The following is a 15,642-nucleotide window of genomic DNA, read 5'->3' as shown; positions in this document are numbered from 1 at the left end:
CCCTTTCCCACACACGCGGGGACACCACGCGGCTCCACGCGCGAGCGTGTCGCGGACGCCCCTCCCGGCTCTCACCACGGCCGGCACACGCAGTCACACGGCAGGAACTCGCACCCCCGCGCGGTTAGCGGAGCGGGGAAGCCACCCCGCTCGCCGCAGCGGTCCGCTCGCTCTCCCTCCCCCTCGATCGGCCCCCTGTGGACCTCCCCCCACCCCCGCTGTTTTCTGGCCCGGGTGACAAAATCCCCAAGTGCCTGAGCCCCTGAAATCACTTCCCCTCAAGGGCCGGGTGGCTCGTGGGGAGCCCCGCCGCCCCACAGGTGCGAGGACGCTGGGCTCGCGACTTTGGGGCCTGCGGGGCGGCGCGGGAGTGGAGACTCTTATTTTGAAGGGCGGCCCCCGCCCGCCGCCCCCGTGATTTTCACGCTGACCCAATGGAAGGCCCTTGGCCGGCGCTGGGCTTGTTATCAATTACATGTTGTTCCTGCAGCCGCTGTGTCCCCGGGAGGATAAACAGCAGGCCTGGCCGGGCCGGGGAGGGGCGGAGTCCGGAACAGGGCGTCCCTCCCCCTGCACGCAGCCTGCGTCTCTCGCCGTGCCACGTGCTGCTGTGTTTCAGGGCCGGCGCCCGGCGCCCCGCAGCCCCTACTGGGCTCTCAGTGCCTGCGTCCACCCAGGCCGATGAGCCCTGCGTTAGGACCCAGGCGGTCTGCTGCTGCTTCCCCCGTGCCCTTTCACTCAGTCAGCAAAGTTCTGCCAGGTCCTGTTTCAGACTCTGGGGTAACAGTCAGAACGGCTTATATTCTGGTGGGGAGGTAGACAGAAAATGAGGTACACAAATACATAACTAAGATAGTTTCAGGCAGTGGCGACTGTTAGGAAGACTGCGATGTGGGGTGGCGTAACCGAGGGTGGTCAGGGAGGTCCCACGGGGAGTGACTTATGAGCTGAGATCTAAATAAGGTACTCCCTCCTAGAGTGTTGGGGAAGAGGGGTCCACGGAGGGGAAACAGCCAGGGCCCTGGCCTGAAGCCATGAAGCTGGTGAGCTCGGGGCACAGCCAGTGCGAGCGGGGCAGGTGGAGCTGAGGTCTGGGGCGGATGGGCAGGGTCCAGGTGCTGGGCTGCTGGGATGAGATTGGGTCCCATTTCCTTGGGAATCTATAAGTTTCCTCCTACCCAGCCCTACTCTACTTATTTATTTCCCCCTCTATTTCTTTGGTATCATTTAATCTGTGAATACCTCTGTTTATATCTCTAAAATGTAAGGCGTCCTTTGAAAAGTGTGTAGCAACCACAATACATCATCACAGTTAAAAATATTAACTGTAATTCCTTAATATCCTGGAATATTCAGTTAGTGATCACATTTCAGGGGAGGGTTTCAAGGGCAGGAACACGGCCCAATCTGCCCCTTACCGCCTCAGTCCTGGTTCCAGGAAGGCTGGAGTCCCCGGATTCCTAAGCATCATAGCAGAGGGGCGGAAAGACCACATACTCACCCACTGAGGCTAACCCTGAAGGCTAGTCCTGGCGGGCATCTGCATGGACGCCTGCCCCTGTAGTGAGTGCTCAGCGTGTGTTAGCTCATTGGTGGTACAAAAACCCAGGAACTAGGCACAGTTGGCAGGATCCCCATCCAAAACATGGCACAGAGAGGTTGTGCCACCTGCCCAAGGTCACACAGCTGGTAAGTTGCAGAGGCAGGAGCTCAGCGTGGGCGACAGGGGAGAGGGGGGTCTCAGGCTGAGTGTGGACTCTGTTCTTCACATCATCTGGCATTTTCATTCCTTCTCAGCACCCGATTTGGTGAATGGTGTATGTTTTTAAACTCCCAGTTTTAAATGCTTAGCTGAATATTTAAAACCAAAAGGCCAAACGTTCTCCTGTAAAACTGCCCTGGGTGCAAACTCGTCACCTTGCCTTAGCTTCCTGGACACGGTCATCAGAGCATGGAACAGATGGGAAAATGAGGTTTGGGAGAGCGAGGCCTTGCCCAAGGTCACTAATGATGACCTGGCTCTGGGAGGTCCCTGCCCCTGTTTGGGCCTGTTGACCGTTGGGCAGTGCTGGGTGCCAGGTGCAGGACTGGTGCTCGAGACAGAGCAAGGGGGTGGGTGCAGACGTGATGCCAGGCAGCAGAGACTCTCTGGCTTTGGGTGCAGAACACCCTTTCCTCAACCTCAGCAAACACCCCGCTATGGTCACTGGGTGGGGACAAAGGTCCGCAGAGGTGGCCCTGTCACAGCCAGACACTGTTGACTCTCCTTGGACACCGGACCCAGCATGGCCTTCAGCTTCCCCCTCTCCTCTCTGCTGACGTTCTCTGAGCCCCTCCTGGGCACCAGCTGCCTCACCAGGAGCTGGGGACACAGCCGCGACCCAACGGCCCAGCCTGCCCTCATGGAGCCCCTGGTCCAGTAGGGAGACGGGCGTGAGCTGGGCCTTCCTGAGGTGGTGAGTGATCCACGGGGTGCAGCCCAAGGGGTCTTATTTTCCATGCAGCAGGCAGTTGTGAAGTCAAAGGAGATAATAGCTGGGCTCTGGGACCTGGGTGCCTTTTGCTCCCTCGGGCTACCGCCACAGGGCATGGCCCTCGCACCGCTAGGAAAGCCCCGGGGAAGGTGCCGGCCCAGTTGAGAGCGTTTTGTGAAGGCCTGTCCCTGCCTTCCCTGATACACAGAGCAGGCAGCTGAGACAGGAGGGGTCCAAGAACTGGAGGGTGGGGGGCTGTCCCCCTTCAGATGGGGAAACAGCCCGTGAGGGCGTCTAATTTTTTGCCTCCAACTAGACTTGCCTGATTAAAATACAAACTGCCCAGTTATATTTGCATCTCAGATGAAATAATTCTTTAATATAAGCCTGCCCCATCTCACGTTTGGACACACATATTAAAAGTTGTTCAGGGCTTCCCTGGTGGCGCAGCGGTTGAGAGTCTGCCTGCCGAAGCAGGGGACACGGGTTCGTGCCCCGGTCCGGGAAGATCCCACATGCCGCGGAGCGGCTGGGCCCGTGAGCCATGGCCGCTGAGCCTGCGCGTCCAGAGCCTGTGCTCCGCAGCGGGAGAGGCCACAACAGTGAGAGGCCTGCGTACAGCAAAAAAAAAAAAAAAGGTGCTCATTCTTTAGAATCTGAGTTTCAGGTTTAACTGGGTGGCCTTTATTTTTATTTGCTTAATCTGGAAACACTACCCAAGCTGCAGCAGCACGGGGTCAGAGGGCAGGTGGCCATTCTCCTACCCCCTCCAGTGATTCTGCAAGAACGAGGCTGAGGTCGGTTGTCCTTGGGATGGCAGTGACTCTGCTCAGCTGGACGGGGGTGCCGCCTGGCTGTTCGGGGTGCCGAGGGCCTCCTCACACGCTCACCCTCTCCCTCCCGTGCACTCACACCCAGTCACTTGCAGACACACGCATGTTCCTTCCCAGAATTGTTCTGGAAAATCTCTGTGCAACCACAAGAGCCGGGTTGTGCAATGGGCTTGGAGAGCACTTTTGCAAACAGGTGGTGCAATTTCAGAAAACACTCTTGCAGACAGAGTTCTCCCGTGAGCCAGGATGGACGCAGGACCCAGACGTTCGGCAGTGGGCGGCTGTGGCTGGCCACAGAGTGGGGTCAGGCGCCCCCAAGGTGGCGGGTGAGCGCGCTGCCCTCCTGACTGGGCCTCCTCCTTCCTCTCCGCAGCCGCCCCCGGCACGGCTAGGCCAGCATGGTGGACCACTTGCTTCCAGTGGACGAGACCTTCTCGTCGCTGAAGTACCCCGTTGGTTACCTGGGTGACAGGCTGGCCGGCGGACGGGCATACCACATGCTGCCCTCGCCCCTCTCGGAGGACGACAGTGACGCCTCCAGCCTCTGTTCCTGTGCCAGCCCTGACTCGCAAGCCCTTTGCTCCTGCTACAGCGGCGGCCCCGGGGCCGAGGGCCAGGACAGCATCTTGGACTTCCTGCTGTCCCAGGCCACGCTGGGCGGCGGCGGCGGTGGTGGCAGCGCTGGGGCCAACGGCGGCCCCATGGCCTGGGGGACCTGGCGGAAAGCACCGGCACCTGTGAAGGGGGAGCATTTCTCCTTCCCCGAGTTTCCTGTGGGAGACCCCGATGACGTCCCGAGGCCCTTCCAGCCCACCCTGGAGGAGATCGAAGAGTTTCTGGAGGAGAACATGGAGCCAGGGGTGAAGGAGGCCCCAGAAAGCAACAGCAAGGACTTGGAGGCCCGCGGCCAGCTCTCCGCCGGGCTACACAGGAGCCACCTCCATCCTGGGGCCAGCGGGAGAGAGCGCTGTGCCCCCCCGCCGGGAGCTGGTGTGGGCGGCAGCCAGAGCGCGGGTGGGGGTCCCGCCCCCGACGGCCCCATCCCCGTGCTGCTGCAGATCCAGCCGGTTCAGGTGAAGCAGGAATCTGGCACCGAGCCCGTCTCCCCCGGGCAGGCCGCTGAGAGCGTCAAGGTGGCCCAGCTCCTGGTCAACATCCAGGGGCAAACCTTCACGCTGGTGCCCCAGGCGGTGCCCTCCTCCAGCTTGAACCTGCCCTCCAAGTTCGTGCGCATCGCCCCTGTGCCCATCGCCGCCAAGCCCATTGGGTCGGGACCCCTGGGGCCCGGCTCCGCCGGCCTCCTCATGGGCCAGAAGTTCCCCAAGAACCCGGCGGCAGAACTCATCAAAATGCACAAGTGTACTTTCCCCGGCTGCAGCAAGATGTACACCAAAAGCAGCCACCTCAAGGCCCACCTGCGCCGGCACACGGGGGAGAAGCCCTTCGCCTGCACCTGGCCGGGCTGCGGCTGGAGGTCAGTATGGCGGTGGCAGGCCGGGCGTCTCCATGCTCCCGGGGGTGCTGCCGAGGCCACCTTCCCCACCCTTAGATAAGGCTGCTTAGGAAGGGGAGAGAGGGGTGGGCAGGGGCAGGGCCAGAGCTGGCACACCGCCCAGAGGTTTTCTTGTGCCTCCAGATCCCCGGTGTGCAGTCTCACGGTGACCAGGTGAGGCTGCGCCCGTGCTGGAGGAGAGGGGCTGGGCCACACGGAAGGGCTCTCGTGGGAGTGACGGGGCAGCTCAGCATAGCGCAGGGCGGCTGCAGCCGTGCGCACCGCTCCTCGTGCCTCAGGGTGCCCCCAAGGGTAAGTACCACCCTTACTCTCCTTTACGGCTGAGTAAGCAGAGGCTCAGAGCAGCTAAGTAACTTGCCCAAGGGCGCGCCACTTTACAGAAGGGACTTGAAGCCAGGCGTCAGATTAGAGAAGTCACAGCCGGACCAGAGGCGCCAGCTGTCTTTACAGGGTCCTGGGGTACCTAGGCTGTGCTCCGCACGGGGTGCCTGGCGGTGGGTTTGGGAAGCCAGAAAGGCCAAGGGAGAGCGAGGACCAGGCGAGGGGTGCTGCACCGAGGGCGGGAGACTCCTTCCAGGCTCTCGACTCTGTGGCACCGTGGGGGAAACGAGCTCTCCAAGGGGTAGGGGTGGGGGCTTGCCCAGGGTTCCCCAGCCCACGGGAGGCCGAGCTGGGCGGCACCCTGTGGCTCTCCCCCAGGCCCCCGGGGGGCCCACCTTCTCGGAGGGCACGTCCACCTTTTCCTGGAGCTCAGGCAGCAGGTCCGGAGCCGACACGCTCAGGGCTGCCCCCGGCGGCTCTCCCCTGTTTAGGACACCCTCCCTGCAGGAAGCTGGCTTGCCCAGGAGGTGCGTGTGCTGCCGACACAGTCTGGGTCTTGGCTGGTGGGGCTTCCGTGTGTGCGTGTGTGGGTGTGTGTGTAACAACAGGCACGCTCTTCCGTGTGCAGAACCGGACCTCACGAGGGGCGTGTGGCTGTGTACGGGCCCGTGTGTGGACCTTGCCGTCTCCACGGGGGTCTCTGCCGCGTGACCTAATGTGATGGTGTGTGTGCGCGTGGCACGTTTGTACCCTGGGCGTGTGTGTGCGTGGGTGCGCGCAGCACACGGGGGACAGTTTGCAGCTTTTGTTTCCTGCTGGGATCTCATCTGAGAGCACCTGAGAGTTGGCCCCCTGGGCAGAGGTGCTGGCCGCAGAGTCCCGGCTGGCCAAGGCTGTGGCGTGGCTGGGAGCTGTGACCTCAGTGTTGGATGTGATGCTGGCGGCCCCTCGCCATGGAGTGCTGAGCTGGCCAGAGAAGGGGCTTTTCCAAAGGCGCCCACAGACCTGAGGGCTTCTTCCAGAGCCCCAGCCCCAGCCCCGCGGGCCTCCCGCCTCCCGGCCGGGTGTGCTTACAGGGCAGCTTGTGGGGCCTGTGGGCTGGCGGGGTGCCATGTTCAGTGGTCAGACTCGGGGCCGTGCAGGGGCTCAGCTGCAGGAGAGGGCGTCCTGACTCCCGGGGTGGGGCAGCTGGTGGCGAAGGTCGGAGCCCCAGCCCCGATCTGCCGCTCCCACCGTTGCCCTCCAGTGGTCCCCTGGGTGAGCCTCCGTCTCCCATCTGGAAAGTGAGGACTTGCTCCCTGCCACTGCCTGCCAGGGCTGTGCGTGCAGGGGTGCACAGCAGCGCCCCTTCCCAGGCGTTGTGCGGTCGCTCTCATACGAGGTCAGAGTGTGAGAAGGACCCGGAAGGGGCTCGGCCCGGCTTCCACGTGGGCGGCACTCCGGGTCGGAGGCGCCCAAGACTCACAGGCCTCGGCCTGCATTCTCCTCGTGGCGGGGCTAGGCTGTGGAGACGTGGGGCAGCCTCACGTTCCCAGCCACTGTCCCCGGCCACTGCTGACTGTTAGGAAGGGGCCCCTCCGCTCAGAGTGAGGCTGGGTGGAGCCGCAGGGCGGGAAGGTGTGGTCTTGGTCAAGGCCACCCACCGGCCCGCTTCCCCAGGAGGAGAGGACCTGTGCCCTTCTGGGCTGCCCCAGAGAGCAGACGGAACACTCGGCCCACAGTGCTTTACAGGGGGGCAGACTCAGCCCCGGCACGGTGGCCTCAGAGGGACTGAGTTCCCCATGGGAGGAGCTGTATGGTGGGGACTCAGCTCTGCCACTGTCTGAGCCCTTGCACGGGTCTTGCCCAGGACCCCCTTGGCAGGGGCAGGCATGGTGGGTGCCTGGCACAGTGAGATCTCCCCGGACGCCCCTGGGAGCCGTCCCTGCCGTCAGCCACTCCTGGAGCTTCTCCCAGGTCTGGGTCTGGCCTTCACGGTGTCACATGTGGCAGATGCACTGCCTGGCCGGGAGCTGAGGGCGCCCGCCCCTTGGAAGGGCTGTTTCTCCCCGGTTGGTCTTCAGGGATCCTGAACCCCTGGGAATGTGCACGTGACGTGAGTGTCCCTTAAATATGCTCATAGCCTCCAGCTGAGGGACAGAGGTGGAGGGAGTCCTTCCAGCAGTTGGGTGGGAGGATAGATGGGCTTTGGGGCAGCTCCGTCGGGACAGGACAGGGGATAACATGACAGCCACCAGCTCACAAGCACTCACGGAATGCCAGGCACTGTTCTAAGACTCTCAGAGGTGGAATTCCCTCCACAGATCCCCATACTTGCTTGCATACTTCCTTCCACGGGGGTCTCATTACCTACCCTGGCCTTTAGGCCTACTTTGGTACACTCAGATTCCTGTCCAAACTCCTCATTCTGGCCCACGGGCACACACGGTCTGCTCACCAGCCTCCCCTCCGCAGCGCAGGCGTGCTCGGCCCTCTCTGTGCCCCATGTCTCCGGGGGTCTCCTTCAGTGGTAGCTGTCGTCAGTCTTGCGATGGTTCTGGCTTTGTCCTTCCCATGTCACGGGCTCTTTGAGGCCTCCCAACAGCCCCGTGATGTGTCGGCACCATCACATTTTACACAGGGGGACGCTGAAGCCCAGAATGATCAAGTCACGTGCCCGCCGGGACAGAGCACGACCCACCCACGCTGTGGCCAGCACAGTTCTCCCACATGCAGCCCCAGGCCCTCACCCTCTCCCTGGGCACCTACTGTCAGTCGTGGTGGCAGGTGTCCCATCTCTTCCCCAAGGCCGTCAGCTGCCGGGCATCAGCGTATGGGCCGGGAGAACAGAGCGGAGGGGTGACAACAGCGAAACCAAAGCGCCTGACGTGCTTAGAAGGCTCCGTAGTCGTGGCAAGTCCACGAGCAGGCATCAGCCTGTCGTCCCATTTTAGAGAGGGGGAAATTGTGGCCAGAGCGGTTCCGGAAGTTGTCCACTGTCACACAGCTGGCACGCGGCAGAGCCAGGCCCTCAGCCCGCCTGTAGCTTCAGGATGTCTCTGCAGCCCCCTCCACACCTCCAGAGGGGGGTGGACCTCGCCCTGAGCCAGGCCTGCCCTCCGTGTGGGGAGCTCACCACCCCCAGACCCCTGCCTTCTTCCTGGTGGTCTTGGCGAGCAGTTGACCCTTCCTCCTCTGGGGCTGGTTCTGGCCGTGGCGTCGTGTCCTGTGCCCTGCCCTGCACACCTTTGGGCCGTGAACGGCGTCCCCCAAGGTCATCACTGGCCCAGGTCACCAACCGCCCCTTCCTGCGGTGTCTGGTCCTGAGCCCAGTATGCCCTCTTCTTTCCCCGTCGTGGCCTGGTTCCGGCGCCCTGGAAGGGGCTGGGGCCAGACTGTCCCTATTTGGATCTCACTGTCCAGGAAGAGCCGTTTGCCGCCTTCCCAGAGATTTCCTTGCTTCACTCCCGGACGCAGTTCCATGCAGCGGGAAGGCCTGTTCCATCCACAGAGCGTGCCCCCCTCCTGCCGCAGCTAATAGGGATACTAACGGCGTCCAGCAGCCCCACGTGGCGGGAGGCCCCAGAAGGAGGCTGGCAGGCTGAGGCTGCAGAGCCAGGGACAGCATCCGAAGCTGCGGCCCCGCTGCCACGACCCTTCCCTGCAGTCGCAGAGCCCGAGTGCTGTCGGGCAGGTCGCGCACTGCATGACCCTGGGGCACCATTCCCACCGCAGCCCTTAGCCTGACCGTTCACAGCGGTGGCTTCCTGGCTGACGGAGGGGCGGCTCCGGAGGGTCCTCTGGACCCCTGTGCTTCCTTGTCCTGCACCCCAGCAGCACCGATCATGGTCGTGACTCACGAGGGCCCAGCTCACAGCCGTCAAGCGATCGCCCTCCGCGCTCCTGGCCTCTGCACCTTCGCGGTCCTTGCGGCCAGTCTGCCCCTCCCTGTGTCCAGGAGGAGCAGCCTCAGAGAGCTTGGTGACGTGCCCGGGTGGTCCAGGCAGTAGGTAGCAGAGCTTCCTGCCCACCTGGCCCCTTCCCGTGACGGCTGCCATATGGGAGAAAGTGGTGAGGGGGTGCGGCGGGGGTCTTCTCAGGGCCCCCATGCTACCGGGAGAGGAGGGGGTGTGTGTCTGGGAACAGCTCTTCTCAGGCCTGGATGTCCCTCGGCTACCTGCCCCTCCCAGGCATCCCCTGATGAGAGGCCGCTGTGGCCGTTGTGCCACCACTTCGGCCTCTGAGACAAGTCCTGGGAGGTGGGCAGGAATCCCAAGGACCTCACTGGACGAGAGAGGACGGACTCTGAGGTCCAGGACAGGTGGCGAGTTTGCTCAGGGCCACGCAGGCTCGCCGTTGGGCGGGGGGGGGAGGCGGGCCCTGAGCCATCTGGCCACCCCACCGGCTCTGGGACCCCAGCAAGCCCCTCGTCCCCTTCGAGCCCTCGCTGTGCTGGCGTCGGTCCAGGGAGGCCGGTCCCGGCTCCCTGACCGGGAGGGTGCGGCTGACCCCGCGCCTCGTGCCTGGCGGATGCGTTGTTGGAGCCTTCGCCTGGGGCAGGCCTGGCTCCGCTGGGGGCAGGTGGCCCGGGCTCTGACGGCCAGGAGCCTTGATGCCGCTTCCCGCCTGCACGGGGCTGAAATGGCACACGCCGCCTGGCGCGGCTCTGTGGAGGAGGCCAGGCCTTCTGCGGGGAGCAGGGCATGCAGGGCGCTGTGCAGGACCTTCGCTCTGGCCTCGGCTGCTCTGTCACTGGTGACCCTGGATCAGGGACTCATCACTCTGAGCCTCAGTTTCCTCACTTGGCAGACGGGCCAGTTCCTTATTGGCAAAGGTAGCCGAGAGCACTGCTCTCTGCCTGCCCCGGTTGGCTCCCTGGGATGGGAGGCGGAGCGCCAGCCTCCGAGCACAGAAGCCTGGCCGCGTCGCGCCGTGGGGCAGGGCCCTGGCACCGGAGGGGCTGAGGGACGCCGGGCCGGGCTCCCCATCTGGTGCTGAGGCCCTCCTGCCCTCCACCTGAGCCTTCCCTGGGCTTGTGCTGCTGGACCGTCCTGGCCCTCAGCAGGCTGTGGGACCAAGGCTTCCACACACAGGGTCAGGCCCGAGGTGGGCCGCCAGCCCCGGCCTGGGCTGGGCGGGGGACAGCGGCTCCGGGCCACCACGTCACCTACCTCACGCGTGGCCCACGGACAGGGCTGTGGGGCCGGGTGCTCCTGTTCACATGTCCTTACGTGTGCACGTGTTCACGTATCCATCTTTGTGTGCACCTGTGTTCGTGGTGTGCATACGTGTGGCATGTATGTGTACGCAGTGTGCGTGTGTGTTCTGGGGCAGGAGAGGACTGACTGACAGCTTCTATGCTCCCAAGGGCGCCGCCGTGTCCGCTCTTTCGCATAAGTGCGTGTACTGGACACCTACCGTGCGCTGGGCACTGGGCCGGCCATGGCGTGTATGTCTTTCCTCATGGAGCTGACGGTCTAGTGGCACAGACTGACATTCATCAAAAAGTTGAAAACTGAAGTTGCAACAGTGGCCAGGGCCAGAAAAGAGAAGTGCCCAGTGCCATGGGCGCTGAGGATGGGATGCGGTCCTGGAGGGCTTTCCTGAGGAAGTGACATTTGAGCTGAGCTCTAAGGGATGGATCGGAGGGAAGAGCATTCCAGACAGGGAACAGTACAACAGTACGTGCATATGTCCTGGGGTGAGAGAGGCCAAGGGCAGGTCGTGCAGGCAGAGCACAGAGGAGGAGAGCGTGTGTAGGGAGAGTGGGGTCTCACTGCCCGGCCCAGGGTCGGGAGTGGGGAGAGCCTGGAGTACCTGAAGTCAGTGACAACAGCTAAGCCCTGTGGTCAGCTCGGGTCCCCTAGCAGCTGCTTCTCCCCAGTGGCCTCTGGGCTCCCACGCTGGTGGGGGCCACAATAGGGAGGCTGCAGGGGAACCATTTAAACCCTCAGGAACGCCTCGCAGGGGTGCAGTTTTGCTTGGGGACATCTCAGGGGGCCCAGCTTTTAGGAAAGTAGGGTCCAGGGGTCATGGGGGCCAAGTCTGAGGGCCCTTCCTCTTCCATGGCGGAAGCAACAGAGGAGCTGGGAGCTCCCTGCAGGGCTGGGCAGGGGCCTCGCCCCCGGGCCTGTCTCCTCTCACAGGGGAGGGCTGCCCGTGCGGACACTCACAGGAGCCCCAAGTTCTGGTGTAAGGGGGGCTTGAGGTGCACCTGCAGTCGGGGGCCTGTGGGGTCACCAGCGGCCCTCAGGCCCCAGCACGGGCACAGGCCTGCTGTCGGCTGCTCTCGCCTCCCTGGAGGGGCCGGAGGGGCAGCGGGGGAGGGGGGGACAGCAACCCTCCCAGCGGACCCCGAGCGCTCCGGCCCGGGGTCTGCAGTGGCGCGGCCGCTCACCGCCCTGTCCCACAGGTTCTCGCGCTCGGACGAGCTGTCCCGGCACCGGCGCTCGCACTCGGGCGTGAAGCCCTACCAGTGCCCCGTGTGCGAGAAGAAGTTCGCGCGCAGCGACCACCTGTCCAAGCACGTCAAGGTGCACCGCTTCCCCCGCAGCAGCCGTGCGCCTCGGCCCTGACCCTGCCTGGGCCGGAGCCGCCCGACCACCTGCCCCACCCGGTACTTTGTAGCAACAAGTTATTGGCCTCCTTCAGAGGGACTTGTCGTCTTCCAGGCCACCTTCTGGAGCCCGGGGATGCGGATCCAGGCCTCCACCCGCCCCCGCCTGGGGGGGCCCGGAGGCGGCCTGGGGGCCCTAGTGCCTTCCTGCGGCCCGGCCCCTCTCCCGCTGGGCTCCCCGCCTGGGCCAGGGCTAGCACTTGATTGCTGGGGACGAAGACGTGTGCAGTTTCGAAATGTCAGTTCCCGGAGGGAGCCGTGCTGGGAAGAAGGAAGTAGGCCAGATGTCCGGGGCTGCAATGGAGTGTGAGCGTGGCTTTGTCCGAGATGCCTCCCTTGGCCTGACCCCTGGAGGCTACGGTGGGGCGTCAGGGGTGCAGGACCTGGCCTCCGGGTGGATGTGGGATTGGGTGACAAGCCCCCTCTCGGCGAGGTGGCAGTGCATGTGCTTGAGTTAAATGTGCAGGGCAGACGGACAGATGCAGGTCTGCCCCAGGGCGATGGTACCGGTGTGGCTCAGCCCCTCATCCTGTTTCCAGACAAATCCAGACGGCAGCCTCCAGGGTCACCTTCAAGAGGAGAGGGGAGCCGCTGCATTGCGTGTGGAAGAGCTAGATAGAGCCTCCCAAAACCCTGATTTAGAAATGCATTCCTTATTTTGTCTAGAAATTAATATCAAATGAACTAGCTTGTTTTGAGAGGTTTATTTCACATCCTATGAATGTATGTAAATAAAATGTACATAGGTGCATCTACATAAAATCTTTTAATAACATGTCAACATTGTGTAAATTTGAAATAAAATCTATAAAGCTGGTGTACATATGTTACAATTATATATATTTTCTTTGGTCCTTCATAAAAATATATTTACTTTGCCAATAAAAAGAAAAAAGACCTTGATACCTGTGGCATTCGTGTGCTGCTTTCCTCTGCTCTGCCAGGAACGGGCGTGATTTGGGGGCTGAGTCTCCGTGTCTGCATCCGCAGCACTCGGGGGACCGTGGTGTGTACCCGGAGGGATACAAAGGCTCCTTGGGTGTCCAGCCCCTGGTCCAGCAGTGCAGGGTCCCCACAGCCCCACTTCCACACGATGGGCTGGGTCTCTGCTCGTTCTGGTTTCCTGGAGGGCTGCCTCCCTTCCACAGACCCACGGCCGCCCCATCCCAGCATCGCTGTGGGAAGAGACTGCAGGCCAGGTCCAGCGCACAGGGCCACCGCTCCCCTGAGTCCCTGTCTGAGACCCTGGCTTGGCACTTCCCACCTTGTGTGCGGTGCATTGAGCATGTATCGTGCACTTACCGTGTGCACCGTGGCGGGGGTGTGGAGCAGACCGTTTCCCCCCGCGAACCCCTCCAGGAGATGGCACGTCATGTCCACTTGCGATTTCTGAACCGATCAGGAGTCTTGACCGGGCGGAGGCGGACGCTGGAGGTGGGGGGCGCGTGGAGGGGGGGATGGCCAGTGCATGGGGTTAGGCTGCTGCCTCGACGCAGCCCAGCTGCTCCGAGCTCCAGGGAGACGAGGTTGAGGCCTGGACCCATCTGCACGCCCTGGCGGGCTGGGAGCAGGGCCAGCGGGGACCAGAGAGCAAGGAGGGGCCGAGAGCTAGCGAGGAGAGGCAGGGCAGCCCCATTGGGCACCGCAGCGAGAGGGCTGCCCAGTTCTCTGTCCCCACGACGTGGAGGCCGTCCTTTCCCGGGGCCTGAGGCACGTCGGGCAGGGGGCTCTCAGTGACACCCTCGGACCTGGAGCAGGTGGCGAAGCTCCGTGGGTTTGCAGCGGAGAGGTGGAGCGAGGCGTGTGCGTGTGTACGCGTGCATGTCTGCACGGGTACTCTGTGCGTCTACTGAGGTGGAGGCCATCGTCCCCGCTGACCTGGGAACCTCTCGCTACAGCTGTCTTTCCTGTCGGTGGAGCTGGCAGGTGTGCCCAGCACAGCACAGGGCATCTGAGAATGGGCACCCCCATCCCGACTGGCCCTGGTCCTGGGGAAAGGACTCGGCCTTGTGACCTCTGCCCTTTGACCCTGACCGGACGTACTCTCTGTGGCCAAACATGCTCTGGGGAAGTGAGGCATTGATTTCCAGGTGCCATTAACGTAGAGCTTTCTTCATCCATAAAGAAGCAGTGGAGCCTAGATAAGAGGGCCACGGACCACCGGGATGGTCACACTGGAGGAGCCCGTGAGCACACAGATGTGTGGGGCTGGGCGCTGACCCGGGACACCACTCACCTGCTCTCGGTGTCTGTCCCCAACAGCCACCCACTCAGAGCCGCGGCCCCCCGGCTGGCCCTCTGTCCGGGCCGAAGCCAGGCTGGCCGTGTGTGCCAGGTGGTGAAGCCATCCCCCTCTGCCTGGGCTCCAGACCCCCTTGGGCGTCTGCGCTGGTCAGGGGCGCGGAGGGAAGGGGCGGCGGTGACGAGGACCACCTCTTGACCCTCGCCCACCCTCTGGGGGAGTTTCTTGAGCCTCTTGACCCCGCGGAACGGGCGTGACAGCCCCAGGCGGCAGCCTGGTGCTGACTGAACAGCCGCGAAGACCCTTTCCAGGGCGTGAGCCTGAGTCTTGGCCGGACGGAGGGCCGGGAGCCGGGCCTCAGTTGTCCTGTGTCGGGGCCCCTGGCAGCGCCACAGAGTCCAGAGCGCTGTGGAGGCCCCTGGCTCGGCCACCTGTGGGAGACCCCCGCCACCACCTTTGTCACCCTTTGTGACTTGTGTGGCCGGAAGAGGAGTGTTTTTCTTGGCCTGCAGGCCCAGTGTGCCCACAACAGTGCGTAATAGGAATCTGGAAGGTTGCAGAGCAGAGAGCCAGCCTGAGCAGCCCGGCACCGCCCGGCCCTGCACGGGGCCACCCCGCACGGCGGGCAGAGGCCGGGGAGGCACATCTCCGGAGACCGTGCCAGGCAGCGTGGGCTGGGCTGCCGTAACAAAGGAACCCCAGCACCGCGGAAGCGTATTTTTCTCCGTTGAAACAGCCCTGAGGCTCCCGGGCACCTTCTTCGTTGCCCTCGAGCCTGGCGCCCCGGGGGCCCCGCGCCCGCCCGCAAAGAGCAGTCCAGGGCTTGTGCTCCCCCCACACAGCACAGGCCTGTCCACTGATGTCCCCTCGTCCAGGATTAATCACACAGCCTCATTCGCTGCAAGGAAAGCTGGACAACACAGCCTTAATCTGGCAGGTTCTGAGCACAGCTAAATTTGGGGCTTCCATGACGGGGAAAGGAGCGCAGAGGAGGGGTGCGGCTTCGGCCACGCGCCCGCCCACCGGGTAAGTCGTGGTGGCTCCATGGCTTTGTCCACGTTCTCAGAATGGGTGTCACGGCAGGTATGGGACCACCAGTCAGGCCTCCAGAGACAGCAGGGTGTCACCGGGGGAAACCCTGCAGGCGTTTTGTGTGACAAGCACGACTGCAAACGGCAGGTCCCTGCCTCATACGGAGGAAAGTAAACGAGAAACAAACCCTGTGGTGTCACCATCGTCTACGCCCGGAGGGGCCCAGAGGCCATACAAGTGCCACGGGGTTGGGGGACAGAAGCAGAAAGGCCCGGGGTCGGGGCTTGCAGGGGTTGTAGCTTCCCTTATGCTCCATCGTTCAGGGTCCTGCAGGCCTGGGCAGTGGGCACAGCAGAGGAGCTGCCAGGAAGGGGCCTGCTGTCTGCTCGGCAGCCGATGGGACGGGGGCTCTGAACGGCATGTGAGGGCCCGAGCGTGGGGCAAGGTCGGGCTCTGACAAACACCAAGGCTGAAAAGATCTTGCTGTATTTGAGGTCAGGCAAGAGGGATACTGGACGCCAGGGGGCTGTTAGGAACACGCGGATGGTGGCCTAGAGAGCAGCGTTCAGAAGACAGAGGCGCACACCTCGGAGGCCCACGGCGGGACCAGAAAGGCACCTGCGGAGGCTTCC

The 15,642-nt window shown here is 63.3% G+C and overlaps 1 protein-coding gene across 1 annotated transcript; it reads left to right on the top strand.

Moving 5' to 3' along the window:
* Positions 1–3,031: 3,031 nt before the first annotated feature.
* KLF15 (KLF transcription factor 15) lies at positions 3,032–12,630 on the top strand. The gene is made up of 2 exons (XM_024763387.1): positions 3,032–4,781; positions 11,533–12,630. Exons 1-2 carry the CDS (start codon positions 3,706–3,708, stop codon positions 11,693–11,695), a joined length of 1,239 nt encoding a protein of 412 aa, XP_024619155.1. The 5' UTR covers positions 3,032–3,705; the 3' UTR covers positions 11,696–12,630.
* The last annotated feature ends 3,012 nt before the right edge of the window (positions 12,631–15,642 follow it).

The sequence above is a fragment of the Neophocaena asiaeorientalis genome, unplaced genomic scaffold (assembly GCF_003031525.2).
Source record: "Neophocaena asiaeorientalis asiaeorientalis breed wild unplaced genomic scaffold, Neophocaena_asiaeorientalis_V1.1 scaffold433, whole genome shotgun sequence".
Classification (NCBI taxonomy): Eukaryota; Metazoa; Chordata; class Mammalia; order Artiodactyla; family Phocoenidae; genus Neophocaena; species Neophocaena asiaeorientalis.
The sequence above is the reverse complement of the archived record's forward strand: the minus strand, read 5'-3'. Positions and strand labels throughout refer to the sequence as shown.